Below are 24706 nucleotides of genomic sequence, written 5' to 3'. Positions count from 1 at the left end.
CGAATCACGATTCAAGTGTGAATCCATCTGAAACTTCACCTTCCCCCAAAACGAACCCGCTGTTTGTGCGTTTTCGACGTATGGATCCTCAGAAACGTTTAACCAAGCTTTTGCCAAACACGCCTTTTCATCCTTCCCCCAATTTCTACACTCTCTTTTACCTTTAACGGGGACTTGGGTCTCGGGTATTGCTTCCTCCTCTTCCTCCTCGACCTTTTCTTCTTCTTCTTCTTCTTCTTCTTCTTCTTCTTCTTCTTCTTCTTCTTCCGGTTGACTTGCGAAGTGGCTTGAAGAACCACCCGCGAAACGCGAAAACCAGGCTTGAGAACCACCCACGAAACCCGAAAACCCGGTGTTCATTTGTTGGAAATTTGCCGGGGCGGATTCGAAAAACCCTGGATCCATATTACTCAAGAAATCATCAACTTGTTGTGGCCTATAATCATTTTTGGCCGTGTTTTTTTGCGAAGGAGGAGGCATAATATCGCGATTGTTTGTTGTGTTTTTGCGTCTTTTGGGTAGATTTGAATAACTGGGTTGTTTTGGTTTCTTCCCCCTATTCATTTTTATGTGTTTATATGGGTGATTTGAGTGGGAAAAAAAAATTAAACAAGAAGAAGAACAGGAGGTCGGCCAAGAAAGAAGAAGAAAAAGGGAAAATGAGAATGGAAGAAAGAAAGAGAAAGAAAAAAGAAAAAAAAATTTTATTTTTTTTTAACCGTTGGTAGTGGGCCCCTCCTCTTTTTTTTTTTTTTTTTTCCTAAGTCGGCAGTGAAACCGGCACCGTGGTACCCGAGATGCTCCCCTCCCCACCGGTACTAGGGGGTCGGAGCGGTGTGCTATCCGGTACCGGTCGGGTGTCTAACCACTCCGTCCAACCTAAGCTTCGTTCCTTAATACAATCCTAGCTTACAAAAATAATTCTATTACAAGGACATCTTTAATTAACTTATATATATATATCGATGACAAGTCTAATCTTGTTACAAACTAAAAACGAACATTAACATATGAATTCTAAAATCCTACTCAAAACTTGAAATGGTTCAAAGAATTCGCCTCCTTAAAAATCTAATCAAAATTATTACAACTACCCACATCTTCAATCGCTTGATACCTTTACTGCCATGGTTCCCCAACTCTTTTGGTAATTGCATTCCAACTTCATCATCACCAACTTCATTTAATTTCTCAATAACATTATTTGCATACTGGCTTTCGCCGGTTTTATGTACACAAAATTCATTTATAGCTTCCGTTGCCATCTTAACTACGACTTCATCGTTTTCACATTCATATTGTTCAACGTGTTCTTTATAATAATCATCGGCATATAAATGTGGAGGAGGAGGCCCGTCTTGCATACGTTCCCATTCCTCAAAATCGATACCCCAATTGTTGTAGTCTACACCCTCCATTGCCAAAGCTTCTAATGAAATCGACATGATATATATCAAACTAGCTAATAAAATAAATATTACACCTGTTTTTATTGTAATATGTACGTATAATTTGAATTGGAATACTTGAATCTGTGTTTAACTGTATATCAATATGACTTATGTGTGTAATAGATATTTCTTGACCTATATATATGTGTGTAATATGAAGATATTTCAAAGTACGGAATTCTAAGCACCTTTTTGATTTGGAGTAAAGAAGATAATTAAACTTGTCCGTGATCATTTTATTGACCAATGACAAATTTGTAAATTTTTTTTAGTAATACTACTAATTAATATTCTTTAAAATATATACCTTCTTGAAGGTCGTGACGACTGATGGTTAAGCATCGTTAGAAATGCGATGAATTTTATGACGTAACTTTGTCGTTTAATGGTTGTATACGCAAGCAAAAGCTAATGTAAACACACATTAAGTTGTGCACGTGTGCACACAGTCAACAAGTAATTCACTTGGTGTGAATTGAATAAATTTCTTTGAGTTGAAAGTCTTATTCGTGCATATATGCCTTCAAATAAATCGACCTTAGTGTCACGAGCTAGGATAGCTTTAGTTGTACGTTTTGTATCTAAACAGCTAGGGCCAGGCCAAGAAGGATTGGATCAACAAAAATTGAAATAAATGGCATCTATCCACATATATACAGTTTTAAGTTTCTAGAAGAGATCATATATATGCATCACATTGATTTTTTTTAAAGATTCTATATATATTTCATTCACATTTTACTATATAGCTAGTTAATTAGTCTAAATAAATTGATCTTAATTAATCATTGCCTTGGATACTAATCGCAGCTCCAATGACTAATTAGGACGCAGCTCCAATGACTAATTAGGACGTAATTAGACTCGACCGCACTCGATATCTTCAAGTAAAAATAAGATGACACGTCTTTCAAAGGAGATAATGAACGGTTGAAAGAACAGAATGTGAATTTGAGATGTGAAATTGATCATTTAAGAATTGACGACATTCTTATAAGACCTCTTTGTTGTAATTTGTAAAGTATTTAATTTAAAGAAAAGCTTTTGAAAAGGTTTTTTGATGGAAGTGAATAACTTTTGAAGTATATAAGCTGGTAAATATATGATTTGGCATTTTTGTGAGCTTGAAATTCACCAGAAGTTAAATATTTGAGCCTTGACTGAAGTACATTCGATTTCGAATGCACAATAAATCACCGAACTGGCTTGATCAATTAGAACCAAATTGATATTCTGTTGGCTTTCCAACACTAATACCCTAAACAAAAGCATTAGCACTAATATGGTGGGTCTAGTTACGGAAAAGAGAGTCATTTTCATGAGAAAAAGTAGAAAGGATTCTCGTATAATTGTTAACGTCACAAGCGTAAGTTAACTTGTAGCTAATGTGGTCCACGGACATACACGGTTATTACATGCAACACTTTGTATCTATGGCTAATTGGCTATCATGATGAGAGGGCAAAACAGCAAGGCAAGTCTCAACTTGAGAGGATCTTGATCGAGTTTCAGTTATCCGTTTCAGAAAAAACTTGGATCTATATAAGATGATATGATCAGGTAACACAGCGCTGTTTTTATCACCGATTCACCCCCAACAAACACATCCAAACCTAAGGAACAAAGGTTTATTCTAAATCACAACATTGCAATTTTAGGAAATAAAAGGTGAAAAAAATGTTCCAAAATCCAATAAGTACAAGGGAATGTGACTATTTGAAGTTAAAAGTAATCTAGCATGCACAGCCTCCGCCTTGCTGATCTGACTGGTTCGTATTTGATGAAGGTTTCAAATTCACATCGACCATGTCTTCCTGTTTTGTGGAGGAAAGTGTCTCCATCCCTGGCAATGCAGCAGCAATCTTTCGGAATAAAGGCTGCAACAAAATCATTAATTCACCATAAGGCATCAGAGCTGGTACGACTACCTTCACTACACAACACTTATCTAAAACCGTCAACAAAAAAGTGATATTTAGGCCACTTGTTGTCTTCCATAAAACTACTCCCGAGGCCCTGGAATCTCATAAAAGATGGGAAAATAATATTGTTCCCATGTAAGATTGAGAAAAATATTTTTTCTTTTGGCTAAACTAGTAAAGCATTGATGTATTAGGTTACTTTACTATGGCACGATCACCTTTGTGGCTTTGTGCCACAAGCTCCTTTCTTAAAAAAAAACAAGGGTATCAACCAAATTTACTAACTAAATTAATATTATGTCAGCAATGCTCATTTAAGACATACATCAGGTTATCATAGGAAGTATTCAAAAACAGGACATGGAAACTAAGGGCACAGGGGACATGACCTTAAAATTAAAACAATCTAAATAAGTCTACGATAATGACCTCATCCTAAATCGTTTAACTTCAAATAAATTATATTACCAGTTTGAGAGAATAGTTTTAAAATCAAATATTCGATAAATGATTCGTTTACAAGATTTGAAAAACTGGTAACAAAAGTATTGGTGGGTCTGCCCACCTTACCCATTTGATCCACACATATACAGTGTGCATTGCTAGTTGCTAAAAACGCATTATAGATAGTTATATATAAATAGAGAATCATCCTTTTAGTTTTTTTCTTGAACAACAAATTGCAAACTATTAGGGCCTTTATTGTATTTATAAATTGAGGATTGACCCAAAGTTGAATATGACAAGTAATATTTCAAGAACTTGTTTTGTCACATACATCAAAAGACCAAAGGTGTATTACATGCGATACATGCTTTCATATGATACGAAACTAAAGAGCATGTAGATGAGGTTACAAAGAAACTCAATAGAAGAAGAAGAATATATGAAAATGCTACCTTTATGTTAAATCCAGCTTTTGCACTGGTTTCTACAAACATGACTCCATGTTCACGAGCTTTGGCGTCTCCTTCTTCAATCGACACTTGCCTGTTTGACCAACAAAAACTCAGCAGTCAGTACCACCCAAACAATTACAATGCTACCGCAATCCGAAATGATATAAGAGAACAATACTGAAACATATGCTGAGAAGTTTGAGGTGGCAAATTGAATAGATCAGATAACAGGTCAAAACAGGTGTATGTTAAAACAAGTTTTTTGGTATATGCTGAAACAATTCGGGTTGTGTAAACCCAAAACACTCTATGAGTTATGACAACATATAGAACTTTATAGGAGCTGTGTCAATCACCATCACAAAAATTAGAGAATCTCAATTATAACATATCCTTTGATACTATGATTTACAAGGTTTTATGTATTGTATATAAACTTTATGTGATGTTAGATCAATTTGTATTCCATCTAAGATAATATTTTGGCTTTGCCTGTTTGACCTGTTACAGATAAAGATAAGCCGAAAGACTCATGCATAAGTAAATGGAACACAATTAGACAACTTTATGAGAGCTATAACACGACTACAAGACAAAAGTCACAAATATAACCAGTGTTATGAAAACTGACATCTTCAATACATTAAGTAACAGATTAACAAGTCACACCTTTTGTCCACAAGATCAGTTTTGTTCCCAACAAGGACTATAATCACATCACTGCCTCGCTCAGTACGTACTTCTTCTACCCATTTTGAAGTGTTCAAGAATGACTGTCGATCTAAATAGTAAGAAAGGTATAATGTTTTAGACGTTTAGATAATGTCAATTTGCCATCATGAACATCTCCTACTTTTTAAGCCAGAAGCTACTTACTGGCAACATCATAGACAATCACCGCAACTGACGAATCTCTTATATAACTTGGAATAAGACTCCTAAATCTCTCCTGCCCAGCAGTATCCCTGAATTGTTATGCCATGACAAGTAAGAAGAAATATAATGCATATTGTTTGGAAGATCAAGGAAAAACTAGCACAAACTTACCAAAGCTGTAACCGAACTGTTCTATCTTCAAGGTACATCGTTTTAGACAAAAAATCGATACCAATGGTAGCCTGGAGAAGAAAGATAATGTGTAAGCATAAGAATTTAAGGCATGAGAATGTCCTAGAGGAAACAGACTTCTGAGTGAAACACAATATACAGCTAAAAATAAAGGACAAAACACACGATATAATAATAACAAGCCTCCTTCAAGACAGAGGATCAGTATTGATTATGAAATGGTATGTCTGTATGCATGTGTTGGTTCATATTTGTTTCACCAGTTGTTTATTACTAATAAAGGCTTACTGTGACAAGCACCAGATGGAAGGTGGTTCAATGAATGAGGCAACAAACATGAGGAATCATAAAAATCATGTGAATATAATGTAGCCACACTACCAATAAGCAAAAGTGATCTAAAGAGTAAAGAGAAGGAGATACAAGAATAGGGCCATACAGATAAAACAAACAATATAGTAGATTTCGTAACACAATTAATCTGAAAACGCCAGTTGGCTCAACAGGTAGCTTAGCAGTTCTAACTGGTTTTGACCTTACAAGTTTCTAACCCCAACAAAATATTTTTTTTGAACATAAGAAAAGGGCTGTTAATTATTCTTGTCGATCTAGTCTATGGAGATGTTTTCCCTAACCATTTCATTTCTAACTTCTAGCACTATCAAAATATATGTAAGTTCCCAATCAGACAATCAGACATAGCAGCTCACTGCAAGTTCCTGTCTATATTTCCTTGCTGATATAATTTCTTACGAGTAACAATATGTATATAATTTCAACAGGCATCAGAGGGAAATCTTAGAACCATACAACAAAGATGATGGTATTCGGATTCTTTAGCTTAGTTGATCAAAATCTAGTGACCCCATATAATCTAATACACTCCCCTAGTCCCCTTCCAAATTTTCTTAAACAAAATACCAAAAGAAGAGGAGGAGGGCATGAAACTAATATATAGATTCACAGGCAAGTAACATACTAGAAAAAAGAGAGCATGTCTCAATGCAAAGGCATCTCATTACTGAAAGTCTGAACATACTGCCAAATGACAAACCGAATCCAAAAAGTTTTCAAAACCAATGAACAAGGTAATAATTGAATGCCTAATCAGTGTTTGATCTCTTGCTCACAAAAAGTTCTCAATACTGAAAGTCTGAACATACTGCCAGAGGAAACGAATGTTGCAACTATTTAACAAGCTTAAACTAATCTTATAAGAATATCTGGCTGAAGGTTGCAATCTTTCAATGCCATCTTGAAATCAATCCAGATTTCAGTTTGGAGTACGCATAATCTGGCTATTTCAGTATTTTGACCGATTTCGGTAAATTTCAGTTTTGCCAAGGTTGTCACCAAGCTTTTTGGATTTACCTCGGCAATTCAAAGACCTATTCTGATCCCCCGACCATATAAAAGAATGTAGTTAATTATACATCTCCGAAAAGTAGCTTGTGATGCGTCCCTCAAGAATATTATAAGGGGCACCCTTAACTAATTACTAATAGTCCATATTACACAATTTGTTCTTCCATCAAATCTCCTACGTTTTTCAATATCTCCTACAACACTTCCATCTTATCAAAGTTTTCTAAACCTCCATGATTACAAGATCACTAAGCTAGCACAAAACGGTTCTGAATTCGAGTCGGATAGGCTAACGATCTGATCCGACTCAACTAACTCATTACCGAATCGGTTACAAAAGCTAGATACAAAAACATATGCCTCTTAAAGGCAGTATATCACTAGCAGAGAATATAATCTTATAACGTATATTTTTCTTATTTTAGCCTAAACTATTATAAACAATTACATGATCGAATAAATAAATATTAAACATTAACATTAAATCTAACTGAAAATAAGAACAACAATTCGATCAATAAGCTAAAAAAAATATCAATATATATAGTACAGATATATAAAAATTAGGTTAAAAAAATACCTGATAAGTAGTATCAAATTTATCATACATGAATCTGGTAATAATACTGGTTTTACCGACGGATTGATCGCCCAAAAAAACTAACTTATATTTGGCCAAGGGTGATACCACCGCCATTCTTTCTTCTTTAAGAATCACGCCGAATCAGATCTGATTCTAATCTCTCTGTGTGTGATGTGTGTGTGAAGAATGAATGAATGACGAGAGAAATCCGGAGGAGAGAGACAGGAAGATAAATTTTACTGAATAAATAAATTAAAAAAAGGTGGGGGTTTGATTGTGTAAATTTGAACCGGGTTTGATTAGTGTTGTTTGTATATGAGTTTGAGAAGAAAGCGCCAAGTTATATATATAGGTTCGACTAAGGCGCCAACGCCTGCCTTCATGAATCCTCAACTTTTTACAACTTTACGTTTTGATTTCCCTTTTTAGATCGTTAGAATATTCTTTTTGTCAATCGTAATACTGAAGTATATATATTTTATGAGCTGTATTAAAACTTTAAAATGTGTATGAACATTGTTTGAATAACAAAATGGTCCAAAAAAGACACATGTTAAAATTTCTTATTGAGACTTAAAAGGGAGCATAACATAATCACAATCAATTACATTTCTTATGTAGGCAACCTGATCAACCGTCAAGTGTAATTACAAATACTTTAAGGTGTGTTTAGTTGAGAATGTTTTAAGATTAATTTTGTAAGAAAATAAAAGTAAAAATAAAAAATTGTATTTGGATGTGATTTTTTCAAAGTAATTTTAAGTGAAAAAGGAAAACTTTATTCTCCAACTCAATCTATATACCCTTATAAAGATTACAGGATAGTGTTGAAAGTTTAAAAGTTTTGGAACACTTGATATATATATATATATATATATATATATATATATATATATATATATATATTATCCTTACCTACCCATTATCTTTTCACACACACCAAGATACCAAGTATGCTCCCCGCTTCCCTCTCTCCTTTGCCTGCTCCATTAATATTTTGTGTACATGTTACAACAACAACCCGTCAATAATATCCGTCGTAACACGTGAGTACCATACTAGTATTAATTAGAAATTTATTATCATAGTACTCAAACTTTCCAATAAGTGATAAAAACCTTTTTTTATTTTCTTGAAAAGTGATACTCGTATATAAAATTTTAAAAATTTTCAATAAATATACACAAGACATCCATTGAAGTCCTTTAGGACCAGATTAGGCGATTTTTGTGAATAAACGGATTAGATCATGGTTTAGAAAAAGAAATGCATATAAGAACATTTGGAAAGCTATAATTTCACTAATAATTGAAATTATCAAAGTAAAAATTCGATTAACATGATAGAAGGTTAATCACATAACTAATGACTAAAGTAACACTATGACTATTCAAGAAGTTAGTTAAAAACTTGAATATGTATTTAAAAGCTTGAATATGTAATATTTAATGAATCCGGAGACAAAAGTTAAGTTTAACGAAGAATGCTAATCTACTATATCCAGAAGTTGTACTGTTGTAGAGTTTGTAGAAACTCAACAATGGTAGACTGAACCCGGGAATATTACAAAAAATGTTGTGCGTAAAAGCTGTTCTTATTGAATGGGATTGAATACACTAAGGTTGGGTTTGATAGTAAAAAAAAAAAACTAGTACAGGAGATGGCAATGAAACGATTTGTAGGTAACCTATGATCAGAACTTAAGAGGGTTCCTGGGGACTTTATCATTGACAATGACAGCAAAGAACATTCATCTCGTCGGCATAAGTTTGGCGGTTGTATCCTACAACGTTAGTACTCATCTTGTATATAGAAGTGTACAGACTAAACGAAATAATCAATACTTTCATTAGCTGTTTTACAAATTACAATGAGGCCCAGCACCCTAGACTAAATAAAATAAAGTTCATATGAGAAAAATACATAGAAGACTAGACAACACAGAAGGAAAGCAATGCAGATGCCAATAGCATTGTGTTAGAAGCATATACAAAGAAAAATATTATCATGACAAAAGTGATACTTTGATGACAAATTAATGTCAGAATGAAACAGAAAGTCTTGATGAACCTCTGTATATGTCAACACCAGTACTAGCATCAAAGATGTGTTATATCATCATATGGTAAGTTTGGAAATATAAACACGATGGAGGGAAGCAGTGAAATATGCAAAATCAAGTAACGTAATGAGTGAACCTAAATGCTGTGTTAGCTCATATTTTCCATATAACAAAATTCTTGCGTTTTTAAACTTGAGTAAATCAGAAGTTGTTCATGTTTGAAACCAAACAATCCAAGTTGAGCATATCAAAATATATACATAATGGGGTGTTCCTATTCCTGGAGTCATGCTACCAACGGCAGATTCCAGGTGCCTCTGTCCGCAACATTGATATCGTGGCTTCATACTCTGAAGCATAGACGAACCCCCATAGCTGCATACATGCAACATCATATTTACACCACCATGTGAGACATATGATTCAGTATGTAAACAAATCAAATTTCTCAAATGTTAAGCAAATATGAAACTGGATATTGATATTAGATATTCCAACTAAATAACGAAAGATATACTGGAGATGGCAATTTCAATGCTACGAAAAGCCTGATTTGAGATATGTTTTATGCCTTTATCACTAGAGGGTCAAATTGGTTAAACACATAAGAAAATTTTACTAAAAAAAAAACAAAAGTCTATGCCTAACGCATAAAACCTATATTATTACTGAAACATTTTGATTATCAAATATTAATTGGCAGACTACAACTTTTTATTAAGTTCATAAGTTTAGAAGAAAAAGTGTTTTGGATCCAACCTAAGTCAGCCCATTTAGATATGTACCCAAAAATGTCTAGCCAGACTAGACCATTTCGTCACCTCTGGCTCTAATATACACAGTACACACATAACATATATATGTTAAATGAGTACATATATGAGCTAGTGGTGGCCTAAGATAAGCGACAAAAATTGGTATGGGACAAACTAATGCTTCTCATGGTTAGCAAGAGCAGTTGCTTATATACAGTTTTTGCACTTTATCTAATAAGAGATATAATATGTAATGTACAGATTGCCATTTAGAATGTGTAGTTCATGTATTAAACTTCAATTGAGTATTTAATGTTTCTAGTTCTTGAATTCCTTCACATGAAAAAAATTAGATATTGTCATATTTCGGTTGTTTCAACTTAATTTTCATATCTATTCTTAGTATATGTCAAATCCATAGATGGGCAACATTTGGATTAAATTGATCTCCCGGGTCAATTGTAATCACACTGTACAAGTAAGAAAAAGAGAGAGCACCTCAACTTCCTTGACTTCGAATTCTTGAGTGTGTGACAAACAAGAGTTATCATAGGTTTCTGAAGCCAAGCTCGACCCGTTCAATCTGTAAAAAAGAGATGCAAATTGCCAAATAAAAGAATATGTATCCTAAAAAAGAAAAAAGACAAGTTAGAAAGACTCTTACAAGTCACTATCAAGATACAACGCAAAATGACTGCCCCCACCAAGCGCTAGATACTCAGTCGAGCACAAAGTGAAATAACGATTGGCACCTGATATATGCACGGGCAATTAGTTATACAAGCATTTAAGCTTGGGATATATGATAAAATGATTGGTGCAATCAACATAAAATAATATTTCAGAAGACTGGAATTTACCCATACTCAACCCATCAATATATTATCTAAGATTGTATTAGTTCAAGCCTTCAACATTTATCAAATTTCATCATCCTTGGCCCAGTAAAATCAGTTCCCCTACAATTCCCTAATGAGTTGCATAGAGAAGATGAACGGCGGCTACTCATGAACTGCTTAATATTAGTCGTGTCTACAAATTTGGAATCATTCTATGGGATTAGAGAAGATGGGTATGTTTGGCAAAACTGGCTGAAAGTTGAAGCTGCTGGAGCTGTGGTTGAATCTGGAAGCTGAAGCTTTTATTTACATATAAAGGTTTGGGAAAATAGTTGTAGCTTAAATAGGGACATAAAAAAGAAAACCAAGTAATAAAAAAATACTAAAAATGTACTTCTATATATATGTTCATATAAAATAATATATGATACATATACAAATATTATAAAGTCCTACTAAAAAAATTATATAAAGGAACAAAACATTGTTTAAGTACTCAATATACTTATTCACATTTTATTTAGGTAACTGATGTTTAGAGTGTTTAACAATATTATTTAAATTAAATATCTACACCTTTAACCGAATGCTATTCATGATAAGATGTTTTTCTGATAGTCGATTGTTAAATACTACAAAAAACTCCAGCTATTTTTTAATGCTTCTTCACTAGGTTTAGTTAGGAGCTTTTTGAAAAACCTAAAAGCTTTAAGCTCTCCCTTCCAAACAAAGCTTTTTGTAGATAGAAGCTCCTTTTGTAAAAGCTAAAAGCTCCAAAAAACCCCTAAATAGCTCCTGACATACATGCCCGATGTTGGCAACAAAGTTGATTTACAAAGAAAGATGGTCATTTCAGATTATTTATACACAAATGGGTCAATTTGGTTATGTTTAATATCTAATGAGTTAAATTAAAATATATAACTAAAAAGGACAGATCAAATCAAAAGATTTCTATGAATATGTCTTGCCATTACCCTCCCAGACCAACCATTTTGCCATCATTCTTCTCAAGCAATAGGGGTACCAGGAAGAAATTGCAGTACCTGTTGGGCGGAATACAACAGTGCATCCAGGTGTATTTGTAAAAACAAATGTATTATTTGATCCCTATATATAGCATTCAGCAGCAAGTAAGCATCAATCAATGCACATATATAAGCAAGTACCTGAAATCAAGCTTACCTGATATCTTTTTTTCGTTGATGGTCTCAAGGGTGCCTCAACTAAACCACCAAATACTGCATCGTTACGATCTCCAACAACCTGAAATTTGTAAACTAAGTTCCTGTTTAAAGATAAGCTCCGTTTAACATGTGTCACAGCAGGTCATTGAAAAATTCAAAAAACCCAAAACCAACAGATATAAGTTGAGATGTAATTAAAATCGAAAGATGCATGCACAATACTGTTGGCACTAGTTAGAGGTGGACACCAGGGGAGAACAGGCCCAAAGAGAGTTGGGTCAAAAGTCAAAACAGGTCTTTTTGGTACAGGGCATACTGGGTTCAGTTAACCTACACACCCTACAAACAATTAGTGTGCCAAACAGATATGCTTACAACTATATGATACATTATTTCGATAATAAGAACATTATAAATAACTTCTGGACTTTGACCTGTTAGAATTACAACATAGACAAATAGGCCTATTCATAGATAAATGGATCAAAACTTCCACATCTACCTACAAGTAAAACTTCATAGTTACCCAAGACGTACCAGCAAACTTAGCCCAGAGCAAAGACTGCTTCTTCTATATAAAGTCGAAAGAGATATCCCATGCCTCCATGTACTGCATATGAAAACCATAATACATAAACAAAAAAGGTGAAACTACATATATTCCCCTACGACTAGAATATTAACTAATGTACCTGTACAATAAGACCCATTTCTTTCCTTGACTCAAAACTGGGAGTGCAGCATAAAGAGCAGACCGTGTATCTTCAGTCATCAGCTGTGAAGGTTCTGACATACCAGGAAGGTTAGGCCCCCTCAGATTTTCCACATGAACCCCCTCACTAGACCTTGTTTCTTTCTCGTCATCAATCTTTGACTCGGTACTTACCTTCCCAGAAGTATGAAACCGATACCCACCACCAAACCTCACAGCCTGGTTGAGTGCCTTACCGATAGACTGTTTACCCCTAGAGAACATACCTTTCTTTCCACTATTTTCTTTCAATAGGACATTTGGGGATACTTGATTCTCATTCCACCCCACATTCTCAGACTCTTTTTGTGATCTTCCCGGGGACAAAAATGAATAAAGAAACGCAGTGAAAGAGGATGTATCCGGACCATCTTCTAGCACCGGAACATCGTCTTCTGTACTATATTGTTGTGTATTTCTCCTTGGTTCACTAGTCACACCTCCCTAACAGATACAAAAAAAAAATCTCTATAAACAATGTAAAGGAATATATAAGCTGTGTGTGTGTGTGTTTGTGTGTGTCTGACTGTGTGTATGCTTGTGTTCCAACCAGTTTTGATGAATCATCACGTGCAGCCTCCTAAATCTTAAGACAATGGTCTTATATTACGGAGAAAACGGGACATTGGATCGCATATTTTGATACAATCTCATATTTCCATCCGTTTTGTATCATCGTAACAAAGAACCCCCCTTATTTATTTATCCTTTCCACATCAGATAAACCAACACATCCTCCACACAAGACACACACTACACACCTAGAAAAAACACACTCCACACTACTCTGCACATTGCACAATGATCAACTTTATTGAATCTAGAACCTGAAAAATATCAAGAACTGCAAAAACTGCACAACTACGTGTTCAATTATGTAAACGTGATGAAGATTCCAATGAGACCAAAATACCAAAAGGATGATAATGTGTTTTCGTATGTATACATGTGAACGATCCAGAAACCGTTGGGTAACAAATTCCAAATTCAATCATATGTGAACGGAAAACCAGCAAGGTTGGATAAGTGGTTAACACCCTTGCCTCTGGAGACAGAGGTCAAGGGTTCTATCCTCATGCCTTGCAATGCTGGAGGTCCTTTTCTATCTTAGATAGAACCAAGCAGTCTCTATACACTGTCATGCTAGGGGTAAGGTTTTCTACATCTTACCTTCCCCCATACACCGCAATACATTAGGATCAAAACCCGTGAAAGGCGGCATTGGGTGCTAACTTACTTTTTTTAATCATATGTGAACGGACTTAATCAATCAATCACATGGGAATTTAGTCAAGTAACACATAGACTGTATTCGCAGTTCTCGGCATCATTACAATTCTCATTCAAACTTTCCACTATGTATAGACATATATTTTATATGTATATATGGTTGGTAAACCCTAATCCTAAATCTAACAAATTTTAGACATGAATACTTACCAACTAAATTACATATAAATAATATAAAAACACACCTACCAGGTAATAATTGGGTATTCAAAGCTCGACAATTAAAATCGAAACAATTAAATCAAATATATATATATAATATTAAAAAAAAAAACTTACGGAGGAGGAGGGTTTATTATCAGAGATAGGATTAAGAATAACAGTAGTAAGATCAGACACAAAATGAGCCGCTTTACTTCTTATTGATGCCGACGACGATGTTTTCACACGTTGTTGTTGTTGTTGTTCTTGCGCCCTACCTAATTTCATCTCTCTCTTATTTTCCGTTTTTTTTTTTTTTTAAATAATGAGGAAATTCTAATTCTAATTATGTGTAAAGTGCATATTGAAATTTTTGGTCTATGTTTTTGACAAAAGAAAGAAGACGAATAAGAAGAAGAAGAGTAGTTGCTGGTGTGGAGTTGGTCGTTTTTAATTAACGAGTAAAGTTGAAGCAAAAAATTTAAAGTTTTTGACTTTTTTCTTAATAAACAAGAAAATGGACTTTGTCGAAAATACCAATATACCCGCCAAGTAGTACCGAAATATTATTTATTTTTGTAATGACATCTTTGTGACTAATATTAATTTGGTAATAATATTTGTCTCTTGCCGTTTAAATTAGGTTGGATTTTCATATATTATATATTATTATTATTATTATTATGTACAAGTTTTCAAGAAGAAATAAAAAGAGTTGCTCAATGACATAAGCTTTAGACCTAATAGATATAGACATCTAAATGGTAGAAAAAGTTATCCGGTTTTTGTACGAAACGAGGATCGGACCTCTACATGTTTATACGTGTCATGATTTTTATTATTTCTTCTACAAAGATTGAATCTTATTTATTCGTGGATGATCAACCTATTACTAGTCTTATCGATCTACTAGTAATTATTTAAATAGACACGAATATAATTTGATACATTCGTATCTTTACAAACAAATTAACTTGTCAAAAATATATCTCGTAGAAGATGGGCGAGAATAGTGGAAGCTTAGATTAAATTTGCCCCACTAAATCATACTTGAATCTTGTTTTTGACTCCATTAGTTTAATCATGGATTTATGGTTAAAGACTCACTAACATTCTCTTTGGCATTCCACTCGAAAGTTCGACTTCTTAGCCTATAATTCATATTGATCCATTTAAATTGAGGAAACATCGAGTAAATATTTTTCCTATGTCCTGAACTATGAGATTCTTGCTATTTGTATGAAAATTTCCAAACTGGTCTTTCTCAATTTCTCATGCGTAATCCTTCATTGCTTATGGTATATGTTTCGAATGGAAAAATAGGGATCTCGAGATATGAAAGAGGATACCAAAATTATGTGTTTTGTTTTTAAAGAATATCTATTAATCAGTTAACCTTAGGGAAACTTGCAAGTTGCAACTTAGTTATGGGAGCTAAGAAGACGAAGTGGGGCGTGCATCTTGTTCGGGTTGATATTGAAACAAAAATCCACAAGATGCTCAACAAAAATCATTCACATTATGATTCGTTTTTCTCCTTTTTTTTTTTTTTTTTTTTTTTTTGAATATATGGTTAGTCTTAATTTGAGTTTTAGAATTAAACAAATCAAGCTGAGTTTTAGAATTAACAAATCATTAATTAATTGTTCGTATTTTGATCATTTGATCAATACAAATATGACAATGTAAGTGTGAATCGGATTTTCAGACTTGGGTTTTCATCATAAATAACTGTATCGGTGGACACACTATATCATACCAAAATGAACGAATATAATTATATAAACATATAAGATAGTAGCTCTTTCAATTCATGGTCATAAATTTATAGATTTAGTTCATATTTTTACCTTGTGTGCATCTCTTTGCATTAAACTTATTAGTTAAATGGGTGAAAGAGCTCATTTAGTATATAAATCTCACATTGATAGCTCATACAACCGATATGAGACAAGTCACATACCTTGTAATAATTTTGAACTTTCGATTCCTAACATACGATGTGGTTCAAATTAATGTACAATACAAGAACATGTATTTGTGAGTGTAGAGTCAATACATAAACAAGAAACTAAACTATAAGCCTTATCGACCTTGTAAAGTCCAGTCCTCATTGATACGATAAGACAATAAATTAAAGTGGCCGGCGTCGTCCTCACCCCAAGGCAACTTTCTTGGCAAAGTTGTTACCGTCAGGCTCAGATAGGTGTATGGTCGAAACCAACATCAGGGGTTGTTGTGGCCAAACATGTGACATAGCTAGTTGGTCTTTTAACTATATAAATCTCAGCTGTGACATACTGTTTGTCATGAAGTGTGTAGCGTCGTGAAAAATAATTTAGCAACTTTGATAATTAACTTCATACCAATCTTTAGATTTCGTTCAAGAACGGTGAACACGTTTCCTCAGCTTCTAGCCCATAATTCTGTAACCAAACCAAATGACTTACTTTTGAGACGACATCAATTGAAATCTCCTAAAAGAATAATTAGAAATGGAACCGTACTCACCCCTAGCTATTATATGTCAAATTTTATAAAAAGAACTTATACTAGTTAAGAAGCAACCGTTCGTTGTTTATATGTGAAGTAGCTAATTTTAAAACAACATATATAATAGGTGCAAACGAAAGCAGCATGGTTGGATCAGTGATAAACACCTTTGCCTCTGGAAACAGAGGTCATGGGTTCGATCCTCATCCCATGCAAAGGTTGGAGGGTCTTTTCTACCATTTAGGTAGAAACTGGAAGCAGCCTCTCTACTTAGGTAGAGGTAAGGTCTGCCTACATCTTAACCTCCCCATATACCGTCGAGGTATTGGGGCTCAAAACCCGCATAAAACGGCACTGAGCAGTTAGTTACTTACTTTCTATACTAGGTGCAAACGCTAAAATACATATCATTAATGAGTCAAGCTAATAAAATTTGTTTTGAACTATAGCAACATTAAAGGTTTTTAGGTACTAGTTTCATAAGTTTTATAACTTCAGATTACAAACTTGTAATTGCATGTGTATAGTCTGCAAAAGATTAGAAAATTATCTTTTATTTAGCTTTCTAAATTGAATATATTACATATTTCTAGAACAAAGTTTCTTTTTAAACTTTTGATATCAACATTTTAAAATTTGAAATTGGTAAAAAGAAAAAGAACCCCAAGAAAATAAAATATATATAAAACAAATAACGTATCTTCTAGTTTATATATGGGATACAACCTTAAAAAAATATGATTAATTTTCGTATATTCAATTCGTTGATACATATTTTTAGATCAACTTATAGTTGTATCTCGGACTAGTAATAAATAAAAAAATTAAATTAAATCTTGGACTAGATGTACGATTACCTTTTTCCCTTTCCATAAATTAACCATATGCATGTGATCTGTTCATCATAAATATATGTATGCGCAACTGCCTTTTTCATATGAAATGTTTATACTCTCATCAACAGTAAAGTTAGCCCGCAAAAAGAACTCTTTTTGTTTTAAGAGTGTCACCTACTATTAAACAAGCCAAGTTATGTTTTGTTTAATAAGATAAAAGAAATATATACGAGTACTACTTTATCAAACAAACAAAAAATACGAGTACACATATACAGTAAATGTAAATGTACCATTCCACATTTGCTAGCAAGGGAAAAATCATTTATGAGACCTACAAGCTAGCTAGCTAGCTAGCTAGCTAGCTAGCTATAATATGTTGGAAGGCAAAGCTTACGAATATATGGTTATAGCATTGATGATGATATTCTGTTATGTGGGTTTGATAACACATGATAAAGGAAAGATAAATTTATTGTGGCATGCAAGCAATGGTCTGATTTACTGGAACTGGATATATGAATTATGAAAGGGCAAAACAGAAAAAGTATGTGTTTGAAAAAAAAACAAGCAAAAAACAGTAACACCATGACGATTTTAAAGTGATTCATATAAAGGGGTTTGAAATATTGTCTAAAATAGAATATTGGCAGAGGTAGCTCAACAGTATTATGTGACTAGGCAATTATTTTAGGTTCTCAAAATTTTAAGGCCTCAATGTTTTGTAAATTAGACTTAATGTTTGGATTTTGAATTAAGTACCATTATATTATTTGCATTGCAGTAACACCCTTATTGGTTTTTGCATCAACATCTGCATCTTGTTTATTACTAGTAGTTCAATAACAAAACTTAAGCTACTTTTATTTATTTTTACTTTAATTTATATACTAATGAACTAGACCCTCAAAATTAATCTTGTTTGAGGCCTCTAAAAACTTTAAGCTGCCACTAAATGTTAGTTATGTTGTCACTAATATATACGAGTTTTTTAAATTAGATTAAATATATTGCAAAATTTATATTATATTTTGTCGTATTCAAGAATTGAATATAGAAAATAGAAGGGTTTCAATTTTGAGATTCAGTGAATGTGGTAATAAAGGGTATTTTTCAAATGAAGTATATATGTACATTGTATAAAGATTAGTCAATTTGTAAATCAAATCAAATATCTAAGTCAATAAAACATTGTATATGATTGAATAAAGTAATTAATTTTGTATGTATTAAAACACATCACAGATGATTTTGTTTTTAATACTTTACCTTTGTTGATAAATTTTTCAAAAATTATTTGTCCTAGTAAAAGATATGCGTACAAGTGTACAACTAGGCCTAGCTAGTCTTCTTTTTTAAAAAATTTTCTCCCCTCCATGAATGAACCTTATATTCATCTTTTTCTGTATTTCACTCGATCTCAACAAGACTCTGTTAACCAATTTAGGAAATCTCGCTACCATTCAGCCAAAAATGCTTAACGGGTCATTGAGAAAAGAAATGACTAATCCTAAGATAAACTGTTTATCAGTCTTTAATCACGTACTATTGTGCAAGTAGTTAGCTGGTAATATGATGATGTCTAAATTATGTCTGTTGATTGTGATCATAATCATGACAAATAAAATTAATATATTTTTCTTTATAGGAAGTATATATATTTTTTTAAAGTTTCAAACAACAAATTAGCTCAGTGACATGCTTCTTCATATACTCAACTCTAATTTTAAAAGAAATTCATATTGAAAAAACCCATGTCTTGTAGGAAATGTTGATACTCTAATTAGCCTAAAAATAAAATAAAAATTTAATAATAGAAAAAGACAAAAAAAAGTCTTCTTGTTTTAGAGAGTTGATTCATCAATGACGTGTACCTACAGCCAGGGACGGATCAAGCTCAATGGTTGAAAGACCATCCCCTCATACATGAGGTCTTGTGTTAAAGACTTGGGGAGGATATAAGAAAGTCCCTTTATGAGGGCTTGACTTGGGTTTACCCAGTTCAAGTTTGAAGGGGCAGGGTTTACTTCTATTAATCGTCGTGCCTTCGGGCGGATTAGTAGGGGGTTTTCCCTCATCGAGTATTTGAAATAGGCATTTCTACTTCGAGAAAGCTCTCTAGCGCAGATCCAGTTAAGACAACGTATGCTAGACCTCTGTGACAACTGTGATCTGAGCGTATTTTCCAAAGTATTTTCGGTCATTTTAGTCCGTTTAGTTTATGTACATCATTAGACTTTAAGACTTTATCAATGGAATAAATGGATTTCTGTTCTATTTGGGCTTTATGAGCATTTAGACTTTAGGAAAATTGTACGTGGACTCGAGAACAGGAAAAATACTAGTTGTCATGTGAAAATGTCAAATTAAGTAAAATACTTAAAATTAAATCAACTATATATTTAATAAAAAATATAGACATGTTTATAACCGTTGGAAAGCTATTGAAAAATTACATTCAAATATGTTGACAAAATAAATTTACGGGTCTTGAGTTTTCTTGAATGGTCGAGTCAAACGAGTTTTAGTAAGGTCAAATATGGGTCAAAATCGGTCAAAGCTAGGGATGGGAGGCAACAAAACCTTAGAAACCCTAACTTCTCATTTTCTCACTTTTCACTCACACACTCTCCCTCCTTCTCTTTCTTTTCTCTCCAGCCGCCCCTTCCCCTCTCTCACTCAAAACCGATCGGCCTACATCATCAATCATCAATTTCTTCTTGTTCTTTTCCGATTTGGGTGAGTAATGGTTAGATGTATGTGTCTAGATGGTTGTCCTTCAAGAAAATCATGAATTCCCTTCATATGAACTTATATATGTCGTCTATATATATATATATACAAAAGAGACTTCTGCCTCCAACAACACTAACAACTCTAGTGATAACAATTCCAACTCCAACAACACTATTGACAATACTAATAGGCAACCCTTACACCCATTATATACAGTCACCAACATCAACAACAAAATTCGAACCCTAGACGGCAAAAAGGTCACGTATTCATCTTGGTTTAAATTCTTCAAACTACATGTCCGAGCCTATAAAGTTTTTCATCACATAGATGGAACCGACCCACCCGCAGATTCTGACCCAACATTTTTAGCCTGGTCTGAACTTGATGCACTCATTCTGCAGTGGATATATAGCACATCATCCGATGATATCTTAGCCCGTGTTCTTGACACTGACATCACAGCTAGAGCCGCCTGGCTAAAAATCCAAGAGCCGTCACCCTTGAAACCAAATTCACCAACACCACCCTCAATTCATGCTCATCATTTGATGACTATTGTCAAACCTTGAAGGACATTGCTGAACAATTACGTGATGTTGATCAACCAGTCAATGAGAGTCGCCTCGTTATACAAATGGTTCGTGGACTTCCCATCGAATACGACATCATTGTTGCCATCATAAACCAAAACAAACCCACATGGGACGTTGCTCAAAGTATGACTGAAGACGAGCAAACTCGAATTGCAGGCAGATCCAACAACAACCGTGATATGGTGCTATTGCACTCCAATACCCCAGCCCAAAATCATCCAGCCCGGTCCCCATATCCCAATACCCCTGTCCAAAATGATCCAGCTCGATCCCCTTATCCCAATGGCTATCGAGGCCGAAACTATGACCCGACGAAGGCTGCTAGAGGTCGCGGCCATTCAACGCGTGGGGGACGTCCACTGGTCAACAACCGAGCAATTTCATCCATGGCTGGTCGGGGGTCTGGTTCTTGGGGAGCTCAATATCAAACCACTTCAAGCCAACAGCAACAAACCAACATGGGTCAAACATCTCAACTCAACTGGATCTCCACTCAACAACCGTATAACCATCCATCATGGACACCCCCACCTACGACCTATCCTTCTCGACCAGCCTACTACTTTCAACAGCCCCCTGCTCAGTTTCAGCAACCACATCAGGCCCATGTAGCCCATCATCCCAAGTCAAACCCTCCTCCTGGATTTGGTCAACAGCATGGGAATGCCCTCTGGCCAAGTGATATTGGTGTTGCACTCTCGAACATGAGCTTAGACTATCATGACCTTCACTGGAACATGGACAGTGGGGCCACATCTCATGTCACATCAGATCTAGGTACTATACTAACTCCATCTTTATTACCTCCAAGTCCTATATTTGTTGGAAATGGCCAATGCCTACCCGTCACTAGTTCCGGTAATGGCTTATACACCCTCCCAAATAAAACCTATAAACTTAATAACATTGTTCACTCACCGTGTGTTATCAAAAATCTTTTATCTGTACGTCAATTTACTATTGATAACCAGGTATTCGTTGAGTTTGACCCTTTTGGTTTTTCTTTGAAGGACCTCAAGGATGGCAGACTCCTTTCCCGTCACAATAGCAGTGGAGATCTCTACCCTTTCACCAAGCCTGAATTCTCCTTGCTGTCATCCACCACTCATCCACCATGGCATAATCGTCTCGGGCATCCCGGGGAGAATGTGCTAAGCCATCTTCAACGTACTTTTAGCATTTCATGCAATAAAACTGTTGACTCATCTTTTTGTTCTTCTTGTCAATTGTCAAACAGCAAACGTCTACCATTTATGGATTCTGTTTCTAGTACTTTTAAACCATTTGATATTGTTCATTGTGATTTGTGGACATCTCCTGTTTTGAGCAATTCTGGTTATAAATACTATATGGTTTTGATTGATAACAATACAAATTATGTTTAGGTCTACCCACTTAAATACAAATCTGACACCTTTAACACATTTACCAAATTTTACAAACTCATCCAAACCCAATTCAACTTACCTATCAAAACATTTCAATGTGACCTCGGGGGTGAATTTGATAATAATAGCTTCAAAACTTTTGCTGGTCAAAATGGTCTTTTTATTTCGCTTTTCCTGTCCTCAAACTTCCCAATAAATTGGTCGATTCGAACGAATGATTCGTCGTTTAAATGACGTCATTCGGGCTCTTCTTGTTCATGCTTACCTTCCACCCAAATTTTGGGTAGAAGCATTCCACACAGCGACATACCTCCACAACATCTTACCCACCACTCGCCTAAATTTCTAAACACCCGCCTATGCCCTTTACTTACGCCAACCCACATATGATCACATTTGAGTTTTTGGTTGTGCATGCTACCCCAACATGTCCGCCACTCAACCCAACAAAGTCTTTCCCCGGTCCACCCTATGTGTATTTCTTGGCTATCCTTCTGACTTCCGCGGGTACACATGTTATGATCCCGTCACGGGTCGTGTCCATCTCTCCCGCCATGTGATTTTTGATGAAAAGACCTTCCCATTCACTGATCTATCCTCCCCCGCATCTTACAACTTCCTTGATGACCCCACCCCTATCAATCCTCACTTCTTTCCCTCATCCTACCCTACTGCCACCCACCCGATTTCCACCACCACCGCCACTGATTCTACTAGTACTACCAACACCACTACTCCAGATGTAGACCCCATCCCCAAGGAACCTATAGAACTCATAACTCCCCCAACTCCACCCCAACCTCTTACAAATGACCACCCCATGCAAACCCACTCCAAAGCTGGTATCTCTAAACCTAATCCTCGATACAATCTTGCTGCCACATCCAATATTTCACCTGTCCCAAACTCACATACCAAAGCTTTAACGGACCAGAATTGGCTACGGGCCATGAACGATGAATATAGTGCTTTGCAGGCTAATAATACTTGGCAGTTAGTTCCTAGGCCCGTAAACAGCCCGGTTATCCGCTCCATGTAGTTATTCTGCCACAAATTTAATGCCAATGGCAAATTAGAGCGGTACAAAGCTCGCCTTGTATGCAATGGAAAATCTCAAACAGTAGGCATATACTGCTTTGAGACATTTAGCCCGGTTGTCAAACCAACAACCATTCGTACAGTTCTCTCATTAGTTGTGTCACGGTCATCGCCGATACATCAGTTAGACGTAAAAAACGCCTTCCTAAATGGTGATCTTCAGGAAACCGTGTATATGTACCAACCTCCTGGTTTTATTGACCCCGCTCACCCCAATCATGTCTGCCGGCTGAAGAAATCTTTATACGGGTTGAAAAAGGCACCGCGGGCATGGTATACACGTTTCTAGACTTTCATCACATCCTTGGGGTTTCGCAACAGCATGTGTGACACATCATTATTTATTTACCAGAATGGAAACAACCTAGCATATCTGTTACTTTATGTCGATGATATTGTTCTCACGGCTAACCATCCCAACCTTCTCAACAGCTTCATTACCAAGCTATCAACTGAATTTTCCATGTCTGACTTGGGGCCCCTTCATCACTTCCTTGGCATCACGGTTACACGAGATCATCAATCCTTGTTCCTCGCTCAAACTCAGTATGTTTGTGACATCCTATGTAGGGCAAACATGACTGCATGCAAAGCATGTTACACTCCTGTTGATACTAACTCCAAACTAAGTGCTACTGTCGGGACTCCTTTACCTGATGGTACATTATACCGAAGTTTAGTCGGTGCTCTCCAATATCTCACCATTACCCGACCCGATATATCATATGCAGTGCAACAAATCTGCCTGTTCATGCATGCCCCGCAGGATATTCATTTTGATTTTATGAAGCGTGTATTACGTTACATTCATGGCATCATCGATCTGGGTTTGCGTCTATCTGCCTCGCCAAGTCATTCGTTAGTTGCGTACTCGGATGCTGACTAGGGAGGGTGCCCGAATACACGCCGCTCCACTTCTGGTTATTGTATTTTTCTTGGTGACAACCTGATCTCCTGGTCCTCAAAACGTCAACCAACCATCTCTAGATCAAGTGCAGAAGTAGAGTATCGTGGGGTTGCAAACGCTGTTGCAGAAGCAACATGGATTCAAAATCTTCTACTTGAGCTGCAGACTCCAACACACAAAGCCACATTAGTGTTTTGTGACAACGTCTCAGCAGTTTACTTATATGGGAATCCTGTGCAACATCAGCGTACCAAGCATGTTGAAATGGATATTCACTTTGTTCGGGAAAAGGTTCAAATAGGCCATGTGAAAGTGCTCCATGTCCTGTCTTCTCAACAA

General features: G+C 35.3%; 2 protein-coding genes across 2 annotated transcripts; both read right to left on the bottom strand.

Moving 5' to 3' along the window:
- Positions 1-2970: 2970 nt before the first annotated feature.
- LOC122603837 (ras-related protein RABH1e-like) lies at positions 2971-7570 on the bottom strand. Its single transcript, XM_043776660.1, has 6 exons — positions 7286-7570; positions 5320-5390; positions 5149-5237; positions 4942-5053; positions 4273-4363; positions 2971-3328 (listed from the first exon to the last, which is right to left on the bottom strand). Exons 1-6 carry the CDS (start codon positions 7400-7402, stop codon positions 3185-3187), a joined length of 624 nt encoding a protein of 207 aa, XP_043632595.1. The 5' UTR covers positions 7403-7570; the 3' UTR covers positions 2971-3184.
- A 1911-nt stretch (positions 7571-9481) lies between these two features.
- Positions 9482-14747, bottom strand: LOC122603660 (oxidation resistance protein 1). The gene is made up of 8 exons (XM_043776428.1): positions 14452-14747; positions 12824-13326; positions 12669-12741; positions 12130-12210; positions 11991-12054; positions 10770-10857; positions 10604-10688; positions 9482-9725 (listed from the first exon to the last, which is right to left on the bottom strand). Exons 1-8 carry the CDS (start codon positions 14599-14601, stop codon positions 9642-9644), a joined length of 1128 nt encoding a protein of 375 aa, XP_043632363.1. The 5' UTR covers positions 14602-14747; the 3' UTR covers positions 9482-9641.
- Positions 14748-24706: the final 9959 nt, after the last annotated feature.

Source organism: Erigeron canadensis, chromosome 6 (assembly GCF_010389155.1).
Source record: "Erigeron canadensis isolate Cc75 chromosome 6, C_canadensis_v1, whole genome shotgun sequence".
Taxonomy (NCBI): domain Eukaryota; kingdom Viridiplantae; phylum Streptophyta; class Magnoliopsida; order Asterales; family Asteraceae; genus Erigeron; species Erigeron canadensis.
This window is presented reverse-complemented; position numbering and strand designations above follow the sequence as displayed.